General features: G+C 45.4%; 1 protein-coding gene across 4 annotated transcripts in view; it reads left to right on the top strand.

Annotated features, from left to right (window-relative positions):
- C2H7orf78 (chromosome 2 C7orf78 homolog) overlaps positions 1-14,009 on the top strand; it is a 65,512-nt gene that overhangs the window by 3,825 nt on the left and 47,678 nt on the right. For 2 of the 4 annotated variants that reach the window (XM_006114523.4, XM_075922299.1), the window contains one exon: positions 10,913-11,063. The exons of 1 other annotated variant lie outside the window; for it this stretch is intronic. In XM_006114523.4, the coding sequence (XP_006114585.2) occupies positions 11,018-11,063 (46 nt within the window). In that variant the 5' untranslated portion in view covers positions 10,913-11,017. Of the gene's footprint in view, positions 1-1,244; positions 1,391-10,912; positions 11,064-14,009 lie in introns of all 4 variants that reach the window. One more of the 4 variants, XM_075922297.1, reaches the window with a different exon arrangement.

Here is a 14,009-nt window from a genome sequence, read left to right as displayed (position 1 = left end):
CAGAGCTTTCTTGCACAAGAGCGTCCATGTAGTGTGGATGCTCTCTTGCGCAAAAGCACACTGCTTTATCAATGCACTTTTGAGATGTGGACACTTTTGCACAAGAAGTTTGTGGAAGATCTCTTGTGCAAAAACCCTGAAGTGTAGACAAAGCCCATCTGTGTAACCTCATCGTCTTCAGTAAATTTGCACAGGGCCCACAATTGCTCAGGACAGCAAAGAATCCAGTTCTACAGCAAATAATGTACACATTTTCCCCTTGGCTGTGCTGTATACTTGGTATGGAGCCGTCTTGCAGGATTGGGCCACAAGCTTTTCTGAGTCACTTTGTGTAGATTTTATAACGTTAAGACAGTGTGCTTTAAGAATATTTTTGAAGATTCAAATTTGTCTTCTAGATGTTGTGTACAATGGAGACCAAGACCCATTTTGTGCCCCCAGAATGTCAGTCTCTTTTCAGAAGGCAGGATGAAACCTAGTCCATACAAGGGCATATTCGGGGTGTTGATCACACATTGTGGGCTTGCACACCGTAAAGGTATTTTGAAATAGTCTTCAGCGTACCAGCTGACTTTAGGGACAGTTGTCCCTCCCCTTTTTTTGCTCACTCTTGTTCCAACAGGTCCAAGAACCACTGAGGTACTCACGAGGAGAATTTAAGTAACTTTTTGTACTTGTGTAGCAATACACTTTTTTTCTGCGAATTTTGAAAAATCTACCCTGAAAACAAACAAGGACCCAATAGTGTGGGGAAAGGTTTCCCATACCTAGAGGCCTATAAGCACAAGTGCTCACCAAAGTGAGGGAGGTGGTACAATTACTAATCAAAAGAGACTTGGGGGTGTAACAGATGTCTGGTAAAACTACATAGACATCTTAAAATCAGACTCTACTCTGGTAAAACCAAAACCTTGCATCTAAGACTTACCCAAGAAATTACATTTGCTGCTAGAAACTGAGTAGATAGACATCTGGCCAATCACTTAGTTGATGCAAGTATTCAAGTACTTTACACTTACAAAACTGAGTGCAATGAATTAGATGCTCTAAACTCTGTGCTGCCCCAAATTTGATGCCAAGACTGTGGCTCTGTTCATTAATTCAGAAGTGCGCCCTCCACATGTGTGGTCATCAGAATTGAAGCACAGTGCCATCATTAACATAAGTTTAATTCTCTTGGTGCATTCTAGTGATATGGTAAATTTGTACAGTGACAAGTAATGCTGCTTTATTTGCTTTCCCAGCAAGGTATGGCTAAGAGAACAGTATTTCACAGCAGGGTTGTCTTGTCCCACAAAACATTTCACTGCATCTTCGGAGACATCTCTTACTAATCTGATTTCTCACCAATGCGCACCCCCATGCAAGTCCAGTCTGGTCAGCAGAGCTGGTAGGTTAATGTTCTCAGATCCATTTAATGAATCTCTAACCATTTAATTCTGCTGAAGAAGAGGCAGCAGGGTGGCTGAAGAGGGTAGGGATATTGCCGCTGCACCCTGTTGCTCTGAACTGTGGGTTTTAATTCACCATGCTACAATTTGAGTTGGTAATTGGAATCCCTGAGAACACATTTGCTCTTGCTGCTTCTGGCAATGAAATCCCAGGGAGGTACCCACTCTCAATGAAGCTTTTTTTAAACATAAATATTACATGACACGAGCATATCTAGCTATACTGCAACAGCTGGCATGCTGGGGGCATACTCATTTGCACCCTTCTGCACTGCCTCAAGCAGAGCCTTGCTATAGGTATACAGAGGAGAAAATGACAGGTTTTTTTTAAGTGTTCATAGAGACCCAGTTTATTTCCACAGCTGTTTTCAGTTCTCTTCTCTTATGTCTGTCTTAATGTGTGACATTTCCCCCTTATTCCAGCTTCCAGGGTGGCAACTGCAAGTGATATTCCTCGAATATACAGTAGCAGTTGTTACATAAAAGTATAATCTAAATTGGTATTTGTGTTAGGAACCAACTGTTAAGACATTACTATTATATGGTGCCCAAAAGTGTGCCAGACAGTCTTCAGGCATACAGTTAGACTGCTCTCTCTAGCCCAAAGACACTAGAATCTAAGCAGACCAATACTAGAGGAAACCTAGAACAAGGGGTGAATTCATACAATGAAGGGGATATTAGTCAAACTCTTGACCACTCCATTTAAAACACTAGATCCTTGATATTTCACCAATACCTAAGACTAAATCTTCTGCCAAAATCAATGGCTGCGTCTAGACTGGCATAATTTTCCGCAAATGCTTTTAACCGAAAAGTTTTTTCCGTTAAAAGCATTTGTGGAAAAGAGCGTCTAGACTAGCATGGACGCTTTTCCACAAAAGCACTTTTTGTGGAAAAGCATCTGTGACAAAAGTGCTTTTGTGGAAAAGCGTCCATGCCAATCTAGACGCGGTTTTGCGCAAGAAAGCCCCGATCACCATTTTCGCCATCGGGGCTTTTTTGCACAAAACAGTTTTCAGCTGTCTACACTGGTCCTTTTGCACGAAAGCATTTCTGGAAAAGGGCTTTTGCAGAAAAACTTGCCAGTCTAGATGCAGCCACTAGTGTGAAAGATTTGTGCCTGTCTTCTGTCTGAGTGCTTGAAACTTGTGTAGTACTATACGGTGAGATCATGAAACCTGCTTCTTCCATAACTATATGTATCCTCCCATCCTCTGTGAAATGCTCTTCCAACTCCACTAGTAATAAACTTGCACATCAACATGTCCAAAATAAGCCAAACAAGTCTGGCTCTCTCTAGCTACCACTCTGGATCTCTTTGTACGATCCTCTGTTTAGTCCTAAGACTTGTTTTAGCTTTAACTGGAATAAGTTGCACCACTATCTGGCTGAATAGGAGGAATTGTTTTTACCTGATCCCCAGTGAAACATACCTGACTCCTTATAAATTATATCCATTTACTGTATGTACAAATAGGCCACTATGATGATTTCTGTTTCACTAGAACTTGGGTCGCCATTCACCTGCATGGACTCCAGACATCCATCCTTTCACTTACACAATACAAAGCCTATCTGCAGGTGTCCTGAACTGTTTAGCAAATGTAAATCCTATTTGTGACAGGAGGATTTTTGCAGCTGTATTCCAACTTAATTTTGGGATCCAATTCTGCACTCCATGATTAATGTAATATCCAAGTCCCTAAGATATTCAGTCAGCTTCCTAAGGGCAGAATTTGGTCCTAGGAGACTAGGGCAGAAAAGAAGACACAGATAATTCCAAATGCAGTGCAAGTATATTTTTCACTCTAATAGAAACCAAGATAGTAGATGACAACCCATGTACTCACAGATTCTTCTAATGCAATATTAATCACTTTCTGGAAGAATCTGGGACTTCTTTTAAGCCTAAAGTGAATTTCTAAGCTATTCAATAGTAATTCCTTGGGGGTTTTGTGTTGTTTTTTTCCACTTGTATTTAGTAAAGTTACACTTCCTTCAGTGATGGAATTTCAGGAACACTACTTTTCAAATATAGTCCCCAGAAATTTCTTAATATTTCTTAATATCATGTTATGAATACAACACTTGCTTTGTTCATACCTAACCAACCACAACATGAAACTTTTCAATATGGTGATGTTGAAACAGGATCTTGGCCCAGGTCTATACTAGACCTGGAACTTTGGCTTAAGGTACACAACTCCAGCTACATAAACATTGTAGCTCGAGTTGATGTTCCTTAAGCCAAGTTTGGTGCCTTCTTCAGAGTGGGAAGTCAACTGGAGTAAATGCTCCCATCGGCTTCCCTTTCTCCTTGTGACTGTGAGGAGTACCAGCACCAACAGGGAGCACCTTCAGCATTTGATTTAGCAGGTCTTTACAGTCTCTGGTGTGGCAAGTGGAGATTTGGCCTTGTCCTTGGGCTTCACTGATTGCCAGGAAAAGTGGTTCCAGAGTAGCCTTTCTTCAGAAGTCAACAAATAAATAATGCTGTTGATGGCTTAAGTTGGTAATAGGCAATCTAGACTAGTGGCAGCATGAGTGGCCTCCTTCATTTTAGTGGGCTGCAAAATTGTTGTAATCAACACAGGTTAGGATAGTTTTGCTAACTGAGCTTGCATATATAGAATTTCCATAGCAGCACTTTGATTGGATGCAGAGGGAGGACATGGCTCTTCTAGTCAATGTTATGTATAATCAGTATGCACCTCACTTGGCATGCCCTTACTTTACATGCATGTCACTTTAGTTATACCTTGGGGGGGGGGGGCAGGGAGGAACTACTCAGGCAAAAACCTGGAAACCCTGTTTCTGAGCAAAAATTAGCAAAATGTCTTAGGCCACCCATAGAATCCCAATGGGCTGCATGAAACCTGCAGGCCACAGGTTGCCCACCTCAAAATGGCAATAAACACTAAGGCTGCGTCTAGACTGGCATGATTTTCCACAAATGCTTTTAACGGAAAAGTTTTTCCATTAAAAGCATTTGCGGGAAAGAATGTCGGGATTGGCACAAATGCTTTTGTGCAAAAGCACTCTTTGCAGAAAAGCGTCCGTGCCAATCTAGATGCAGTGTTGTGCAAGAAAGCCCCAATTGCCATTTTTGCCATCGGGGCTTTTTTGCGCCAAACAGTTTTTACTTGTCTACACTGACCCTCTTGCACAAAAGAATTTGTGCAAGAGGGCTTTTTCCTGAGCGGTAGCATCATAGTATTTGTGCAAGAACACTGACAATCTTACATTAGATCGTCAGTGTTCTCGCACAAATTCAAGCGGCCAGTGTAGACAGCTGGCAAGTTTTTCTGCTAAAGCAGAAACTTGCCAGTCTAGACAAAGCCTAACTGAATTGCCATCGGGCACCACTGAATTGCCATCGGGCACCACTGATGCTGTGGTGCTGACATGATTGGACACTTAGATGAGACTTATGGAGGAGCTGTGCTGAAAAGTTACAGAGGGGGTAGCCGTGTTGGTCTGTAACTAGAAAAACGTAATCAACAAATAGTCCCAATGGTGCTGCAAGACTAACAAAACATGTAGATGGTATCATGAACTTTTGTGGGCACAACCCACTTCAGATGAATGGGTTTTAAGGGTGCCAGTTTTCAATAAATAGCACAGAGCGGATGCAGGGGGGAAGGGAGGGAAAAAATTAGTATCCATGCTAAATGAAACTAATGAGACTTGGTACCAACTCTAAAGTACCTTTTTTTTTAAAAAAAAAAAAATTAGAACATGAAATGTCTTTGTTTAGACTTCTGTTGTAGGAATCAAACGTGTAAACGAAAGTAAGTTCTGTGGCTTCCCTGTTGAGCTGACTTTTTTGAAATTAGTTTGAAATAATACAGTGACTATGAGATCCATTAATGGGTGCCCAGGTAGGCTAAAATGTTCCCCAACAGATTTCTCTGTGCTGCCTTTTCGGATATCTGCGAGAAAGAATTAATGGACACAAATCAGAGACTGTCCAGTTTGGCCAATATACATGGCAGAGAGCCTACACTGGTGCTTGATGGCATAAATCACATTAGTATATGAGCCTCTGGTGTGGTGGTTACGTTGTTTGATATTGCTTGTATAGATGGGTGGACCAAGTTGGCATTGAAGTTGATTGCAGGGGTGTCCTGTTTTCTTTGTAGGGCCTATCTTGAAGTAGCTGACATCTGGGTACTCATCTGGCTCTGTCAATTTTTTTTAATTCCCTCCCCACCCCCACTTCTATGGGTGGGTATTTAAGCTTTAAGAATGCTTTATATAAATCTTGTAGGTGTTTGTTTCTGTCTGGGATTGGAGCAAATCCAGTTGTATCTTAAGGCCTGGTTGTAAACAATTGTTTGTCACAATAGAAAACAAACACTTCCTTAACACAAATTAACTCAAATAGGAAAATCCCACACGCCAAGATTACTTCTGATATCTACCAATGCCAAATCACTGGATAATGATATAAGCTCTATGAAATGATTCCCTAAATTAGTTGGCTGCGTCTAGACTGGTGTAAGCAGGGTCAGGATAAGCTCTAACCTGACATCTGGTGGTGAACTGTGGCAAGTGGTGCAAAGACTTCAGGGGCTGATCTCATTTGCTTAGACACACCCACCCCACCTAGATTGTGCTCACAGCAGCTCAAGTGGTTACTTTGGCCACTGTGGGATCCCCAGTTTCTCTGTTGTTGAGGCGGGGGGATAAAAGTGGTGTTACTCTCCTTATGTGGATCAAGGACAATGGAATGGTGGAACTGTTTGACACAGGGATTCGCCATAAACGAAGTAGCACTTGCTAGACAAAGGGCATGGGTTCCAAACCCAGTCAAGTTGAGAGAGGCTGGGGACAGGTCTTTGTACCTGATGGTGTGGCCCTGTCTGAGGGCCTAACAACACCGATTGCCCTCTCTCCACTGTGGAATATCGGAACTAATTTGGATTCTATTAGAAGTCTACTTGTGAGTTGCTGAGTTGATTTCCCTGTGGGCCAGTGCAGCACTAGCACTGAAGCTCCTCTATCATAAGCTGAACTTGCTGAAGAGCTGAAATCACTGTTGCTGAGGGGAGCCTGGTGCTATGCTGCTGAGCTAGAGCAGCTTGCAGGGACAACCAGCAAGTGCAGGCAAACAGCAGAGTGGTTTGCTGGGGCTACCGGCGGGTGCAGGCGGCCAGCAGAACGGCTGATGGGGATGACCTGCAGCCGGTAGGAGCGGCAGCAGACAGCCAGTGGAGCAGCTGCAAGAGCAACCAGCTGGCAGACAGGGGCGTGGACTGAGACTGCTGATGGAGCCAGACAGTTTGTGGGACAGCTGAGGCCACTCACTGGACAACAGGTGGAGTGTGGTGGGGTGATGCGTGTTGATGGCGGCAGCAGAACCCTACGGAGAGGCGGAGCCATTGGCGGACCACGTAAGGTGTATCAATCCCTGCCCCCTCCAGATTGGGATGGTAAAGCCCTGCTGGGTGAACTTTTGAACCCTGAGGCAGCACTGACCGGGGGCAGAGACTTTTGGGGTGTTGGACTTTAGGTGATTCGTGGCTGGGGGGTGGGTATTTGCTCATGTTTGGTCTATGAATCCAAGCTGTGGTGTTTTCCCAAGTTAATGCTGATGTCGGTTACCTCATGTTGTTAAAGGTTTGCTGCTATACTGAGGCTCTATGCTTGTGAGGGGAAGAATTGCCTCTGAGGAACCCAGAGGTGTACGTAAGATTTCCCAGGTCACTGGGTGGGGGCTTGAGCCAGTGTTGTATTGTTGGGAGGAGACCCCCTAGATACTGAACCCGGCCATTGCTGCTATTAACTCGGCCTGGCAGCAAGGTTACACTGTCATGATTTTGCAGAAATACTTTTAACGGAAAAATGCTACTAGCAAAAGCACGTCTAGATTGGCACGGATGCTTTTGCACAAAATCTTGCCAGTCTAGGTGCACTCGTTCTCTTTAATGGACTGGTCCCATCATTATGGAGATGTATTCCTTTTTGCCTAGCTGAAAATCTAAGGGCATTCTCATGACAAACCCCTTGTTTCAAGAACATAGCAAAAGAAGGGATGCTCCAGTGGTTTGGACATGGAGCAAAGAATTGAATTTAAGTCTCCATCACAAACTTTGACTTTAGGTAAGTCACCTACGTTACAGCAGAAGGTTGAATTAAGATATGTAATGCCAGCTACATGAACTATGTAGCTGGAGTCAAGATATCTTAAATAGTCTCCTGTGTGGATAGCACAAACTCTAACAGGAGCAAATGCTCCCTTTGGCTTCCCTTACTCCTTTTGAAGAGCCAGAGTACCAGCACTGATGGAGCACCCACTGAGAGCATCCTGTGAGTTCACTTTATCAGGTCTTCACTAGCCCCACTAAATCAAACTCCAAAGATTGGCCACGGCAGTGATATGAAGACATGGCCCCTGTCTCTGAGTCTGTAAATTAGGGGCAACAGTACTTCCATACCTACAGGGTTGTTGTATGAATAATTTCATGGAACATTGGGGGCTCTATGCCTACACTGGCCGCTTGAATTTCCGCAAAAGCACTGACTTTCTACTGTAAGAAATCAGTGCTTTTTTTCAGAAATACTATGCTGCTCCCGTTCGGGCAAAAGTCCCTTTTGCGCAAAACTTTTGCACAAGAGGGCCGGTGTAGACAGCTGAGATTTGTTTTGCGCAAAAAAGCCCCGATCACAAAAATGGTGATCAGGGATTTTTTGCTGAAAAGCGCGTCTAGATTGGCACGGACGCTTTTCTGCAAATCTAGATGCTCTTTTCTGAAAATGCTTTTAACGGAAACTCTTCCACTAAAAGCATTTCCGGAAAATCATGCCAGTCTAGATGTATCCCTTGGGTTTGCCTGAGAAGCTGATCCTGACTTCATAAAAATCTTTTTTAATAATTTGTCTTCAATGGGACCAGGATCTAGCCCTAAGTCACTCAGAGCAGCACCAAACCTGCAAGGGAAAAATATGAATGTATTAAAAAACTATAGAATGAAGCAGAATTTTAAAAAATATATGTTGTGTGCTTTCGCATAGTACTTTGGAAGGTACACAATCAAGCAGTGTTTCTCAAAGTGGGCTGCAGGCCTACTTTGGCTAAGCCGTTACCTGGCCCCTCTGGTTTATCTAAAGGCTCCATAGCCATGGAGCCTCATGGCTCCTGTTGGCTCTGGTTCACTGTTTCCAATCCAGGGGAGTAGCGGGAAAGTGGAGGGTGCTATTAGCAGCCCACAGCCCACTTTGAGTAATGCTGCACTAAAGCAATACAACTGGATTTCAGGTTGATTATTATGATGCCCTCACTTTGGCTTGACAGGGGACTCAATACAAAGCGAAGTCACATCTCAGAGCAGAACTTCAGATCAGTGCCATTAGAATGACCCCTGATATAGAAGCTGAGAGGTTTGTAAGGCAAACTTAGGGACCAATTTCCTTCTCTTTTTACAGTTCTCAGCATCCCCATTGCAAACATAATAGTACTAGCACCTAGCATTGCTGGAGTCCTCAGGGAGGAGCTCAGAGCAGATGGCTGGGGATGTGTGGGGTGCAGGAGTTAGGGGTGAAGTGGACTCTGGGCAGGGGGGGGTGAGTGGGTGGAGAGGATGGGCGGGGAACATGCCCCCTCACTGAGATCATACTGGAGCTGATTGCTTTCCTTGACAGGCACAGGAAGGGGGGGGGAGTAAAGTGTACAGCTTGTCTGCCCCCAGGGCTCCCCAGCCAGAGTGAGGAATGCAGCAATCTGTGCACTTCCCTTCACTCCCTGATGAAGGGGAACAGCTAGCAGTGTCTCTGTACAAATTGTGAGGGGCTTCAGCCCCCCCTACCCTTGCTAAAGGGAACTTGCAGGGTGGGAGGGTTGGGGCTGGAGCAGACAGTCCTGGATGGGGGGGAGGAGGGATGCATCCACAGCAAGCCCCTTTTACCTCCCTGGTGATGGTCTCTTTTCTGTACAGTTTTATGGGCGGCAATATCCTTCTAGGCACATCCCATTTTACTGGCACAACCAAACACTTACCTTGTTTTAAGTTATGATAAGAGGAAGCAGTAGATTGCATTTGGTAGTCCTAACTCTTACCATTTAGGAGGAGTTCTTGAACAGACTCATGCACAGACAAATTCTCTCAAATGTACGGAAGAGAGATATTGGTAAGAGTGTGGTGGTCTCTTCTGCCCGGATTGCCACCTATGGTCACCTGTAGCCAGGGGTGGAGGAAAGTGTTGCAGGACCCAGGGCAGCAAAATTTCACGCTCTTTCCCCCCCCTCCCCCCTTGACATGGCGCATGCACTGTGGTGCCACGACGTATGCACGGGGCCTCGGGAAGCACGGAGCCTGGGGCAGACACCCCGCTCGCCCTGCCCTAAATCCGCCGCTGCCTGTTTGGCAGTTTGGAACAGGCAGCTCAGCTGGGAGTCAGCTGTTATGCAGGGTTCCATTCTGTCTTCCTGGTCATTGGTCAGCTAGGGAAGAAATTGGTGTCACATTGAGACAGTTGGCTGTGCAGAATCTTGTTTTCCCTGGTATGATCCCCTGGTGTATTGGTAGGACAAAGCCTTTCAGGCCTACCAATTGAGTCTCAAATATTGACTCAGCATCACAAACACCATTTGCAAACCAAGTTTAGAATCAGAGGGGTAGCCGTGTTAGTCTGAATCTGCAAAAGCGACGAGGAGTCCTGTGGCACCTTATAGACTAACTGAAGTGTAGGAGCATAAGCTTTCGTGGGCAAAGACCCACTTCGTCAGATGCATGTCATCTGACGAAGTGGGTCTTTGCCCACGAAAGCTTATGCTCCTACACTTCAGTTAGTCTATAAGGTGCCACAGGACTCCTCGTCAAGTTTAGAATACAGCACTGTCTCTTAGCCTTCTATGCTTAGACAGCCTTCTGTTTTTAAATGGCCCTTCTTTGTGCCAGAAGTCACATTGCCTAACCATGACAGGGACTAGTTAAGATGCTGGAAGGGTACTCAGGCAGCAGCTCCCCAACAGTTCTGAAGTGGGCTGGAGTTCCTAGCAAAATTGATGTAACTGATGAAATGTTGGCCACAATCTCAAAAGCCACCTGTGAGTGATTAGTAGGGACAGGCTTGGAGTAACTTTTGGTCTTTAGGAAGAATCCGTGGAAAGTTTGTAATACTATTGATCAGCTTATATAACTTTTGTAACAAAAGGTTAATCTTTTTTTTTAATGACCGTAAATGTTTCTGGTTTCCTAAATCAGGGGAGCTACTCTATTGTCACAAGTTCTAAAATCTGGCTTTACACTATACATGGCACAGGGACATGGGTGTGGTCTTGGGGCAGCTCCCAGTCCCGGGGAGAGCCAGACATCCTGACCATGGCCTCTGTACAAGCACAGCGGCTCTGACGGTGCAGGACATGGTCACCCTCACGTTGTGGAGTGGGGGAGGGGGCTGGGCATCATCCTCTGCGTCCCCAGGGAGAACTGACCACTTCTCTTCTTTCTCTACAGCTGCACCAGCTGCTCGTGCAGGGCGCACCACCCCAGCCGGGACATGCTCCCGCACCCGTGGCAGCACACTAGCAACCTGGTTACCACACTAGTCAATGGGCAATTATGCCTCACAGAGATCAAGAAAAGTTTCAACCAATTAATGAATATGGTGAGAATTTGTGTCATTTTACAGAGCTCCACTCCCATCTTGCTCAGCATCAAAGTAATAGAAGAAAATCTTACTAATATATCTGGTAATGGGAGAATAATTCTTTAAAGAACATGGCTGCATTGCAATTGAAAAAGGAAAATAAAGATCTCTGGTCAATGGGAAAATAAAAACCATTCAGGACTGAGTTAGATAAAAAGGGATTCTAACCTCAGTCTTGGAGGGAATTAACTCATACACTAAGTTTCCTGGCACTGGAAAGTTGTGCATATATTTCCTGTTCATGGATATGTTGAGCTTCTGGAAGAAATCAATAGTACTTTTTGTTCCTTAGGGATTGCTGTGAATTAGAAAATGACAGATTTAACACAGTCCTTTAAAAAACCAACCAAGGGACAGACCAGGAAACTGTGCTCCTTCATTGTTCCAGCATTTCACTTATGGGCTACCTCTAGACTGCAGGCTTCTTGCGCAAAAAGGCTTTATCGGAAGACATTGTCCGCAAAAACTTTTTTGTGCAAGAGCGCATCCACACTGCAAAAGCACATCAAAAAAGTGATGCACTCTTTGCAAAAGAGCATCTAGACTGCATGGACACTGTCTTGAAAGTAAGCACTGATTGGTATGCATAGAATTTGCACCTGCACTTTTTCCTGTTTCCTCTTTTTGCACAAAAACTCCCTTATCCAAGTCCACACATGCTTTTTGGTGAAAACCTTCACAAAAAGGCTTCTTCCTTAAAAGAGGAATACCAATTGTGCAAAAACCCCTCTGCTCTTTTGATTCTCGAGCACCTCCAGTGAGTTTTTGCACAAAACTCTAGGACATAGCCATGGGGAGGATGATTTTTCCAATTTTTGTATCTGAAGTCTTGTGACATAGCATAAATACTCTCCAACCTGCTGTCATTGGACACATTGGTGTTATCCTTCCTTCCCACCTGACTGGTATGAAATACTTCTCAGACTGATGGTGTTATCCCTTGTTTTCATTATCCTTGGCCCAGTTACCATAATTGCCTCTCCATAAGTTATAAACTGTTCCATGGCAGCTGGAACATATCCATGATTTATCACTTCTAACAAATGATTATTACAAATGATCTTGGTACCTTACTGGGGAAACTTCACAGTAGGACATTGTTGCTAATAGATTCCCTTGAGCATTTGCAGTCTGTGTCCCTTGTTAACTGGATCTTATCGGTCCCATGCACATAAACATCTCATCTATAATTTCTTTGAATGTGAACCTCTTTTATTGACTAAGCAATCTCCTGAGTCTTCAATAAAAACACAAGGCAATGTGTGTGGGGTTTTGGTTGTGGTGGTGTGGTGTGGGTGTGTGTGTGGGGGGGGAGGGGTTGTTATAACTTCACTACAGAAGTCTCTACGGATTGCACCTCTATAAACTGGGACTCTTGTCTGGCAACATTGGTGATCCGGCAGGGCCATGGATGTTTCAGGATCAGAGTCCAGGCATGTTGTGGGGATGGGGAGCCCTGGAGGGACCTGGCTTGCTGCAGGAGGTGAGGGGGGGGTCCCTCAGGAGCCTGGTGCGCTGTCCAGCTGGGCTGCACAGGAAGCTGCCAAGGGAAGAGGGTGAGGGAGCCAGGAAGCCTAGTGCTCAGCTGGGATGGGAGCTGGGGAGCCCAGCACGCAGCTCAGCTGGGATGGAGGGCTGAGCAGGCGAGCCAGGTGGAGTGGCAGGACAGGAGATGGGACCAGGAGGAGGGGGGCCAGAAATGACATCCTGTGGTCCAGCAAAATCTCTCATGTGGGACCAGGTCCTGAGGGTTCAGGACCAGGAAGGTACCACCTGTATTAATAACGATGTAATTTAGTCATATGCAAATGTAATTTATTTTGGAATGGCATGAACTTCTAGGCTGCTGCCTCTGCAATCCAGAGTTCCTTTCTCTAGCTTGCTCATCTAGGTCCCCTTCCAACTCTAGACCACCTTTGCTTGTAGGTCTTTCAGACTTGGAATAGGATTTTTAAGAATCACACTGTTGTTGGCCAACTCTGAGCGCCTTGAAATCAATGGGGAATTCTCCCACTGAAATCAATGGTAATAGAGTTAGATCCGTTCAGTGTATTTGAAAATCCTATCCTTGATATCTCCTGCAAAGATTATACAGTAAAACTCCATTGGTCCGGTATCTGATGGTCCGGCACCATCAGGAACCCAGAAGTGCTCCGGGCAGCCGGACCATTGGAGCTACTCTGCCCCCGGCTTCCCCGATTCAGCCACTGCTGAAACTGACCAGTGGCTGACTCCGGGAAGCCTGGGGCAGAGCAGCTGGGGTGCTGCCGGGTTGGTCCAGTAGCACCGCCCCTTGGCGCTGTGGGACCAACCCGGCAACACCCTAGCTGCTCTGCTGCAGGTGTCCTGATTCAGCTGCTGCTGAAACTGACCAGCAGCGGCTGAATCAGGGACTCCTGGGGCAGAGCCAGACTATCGGAAGGGGGGGCTATGAGGGGTCTGGGGTGGCATCCCCCCACACCACCCTAGATACCTCATAGCCCCCCTTCCAATAGTCCGGCATATTTGATAATCCGGCACCCGCTGGGTCCTAAAGGTGCCGGATTATCGGAAGTTTACTGTACTAGTGAGGGTCCCTTAATCCATGGAGCTATCCTTTTCACATGGCTTGGAAGGAAGATTTCCAAGTGAGAAAATGAGCCTTGCCTTGTGTCTCTGTCCAAGTGCAGGAGACAAGGTTGCACATCAAGGCTTCTGGGGAGGAGTTCTGGTTCTGGGTGGTACTCAGTTTTGTCACACCAAAGGGACTGAGGAAGATGACAATACAATGTGAGCTAGGTGGGAGATGAAGCAAGTATTTAAGCATTTCTAAGATGATGGGAGGACATATTGGTGTGAGATTCTGGTTTTGAGAGTGGGGTGGGAACATAGTAAGCATCTTGGAGGGAGGGGAATCTAACTAGC

Source organism: Pelodiscus sinensis, chromosome 2 (assembly GCF_049634645.1).
Source record: "Pelodiscus sinensis isolate JC-2024 chromosome 2, ASM4963464v1, whole genome shotgun sequence".
In the NCBI taxonomy this organism is placed as follows: Eukaryota; Metazoa; Chordata; order Testudines; family Trionychidae; genus Pelodiscus; species Pelodiscus sinensis.
Note: the sequence above shows the minus strand (reverse complement) of the source record. Positions and strands in the feature narration are given on the sequence as shown.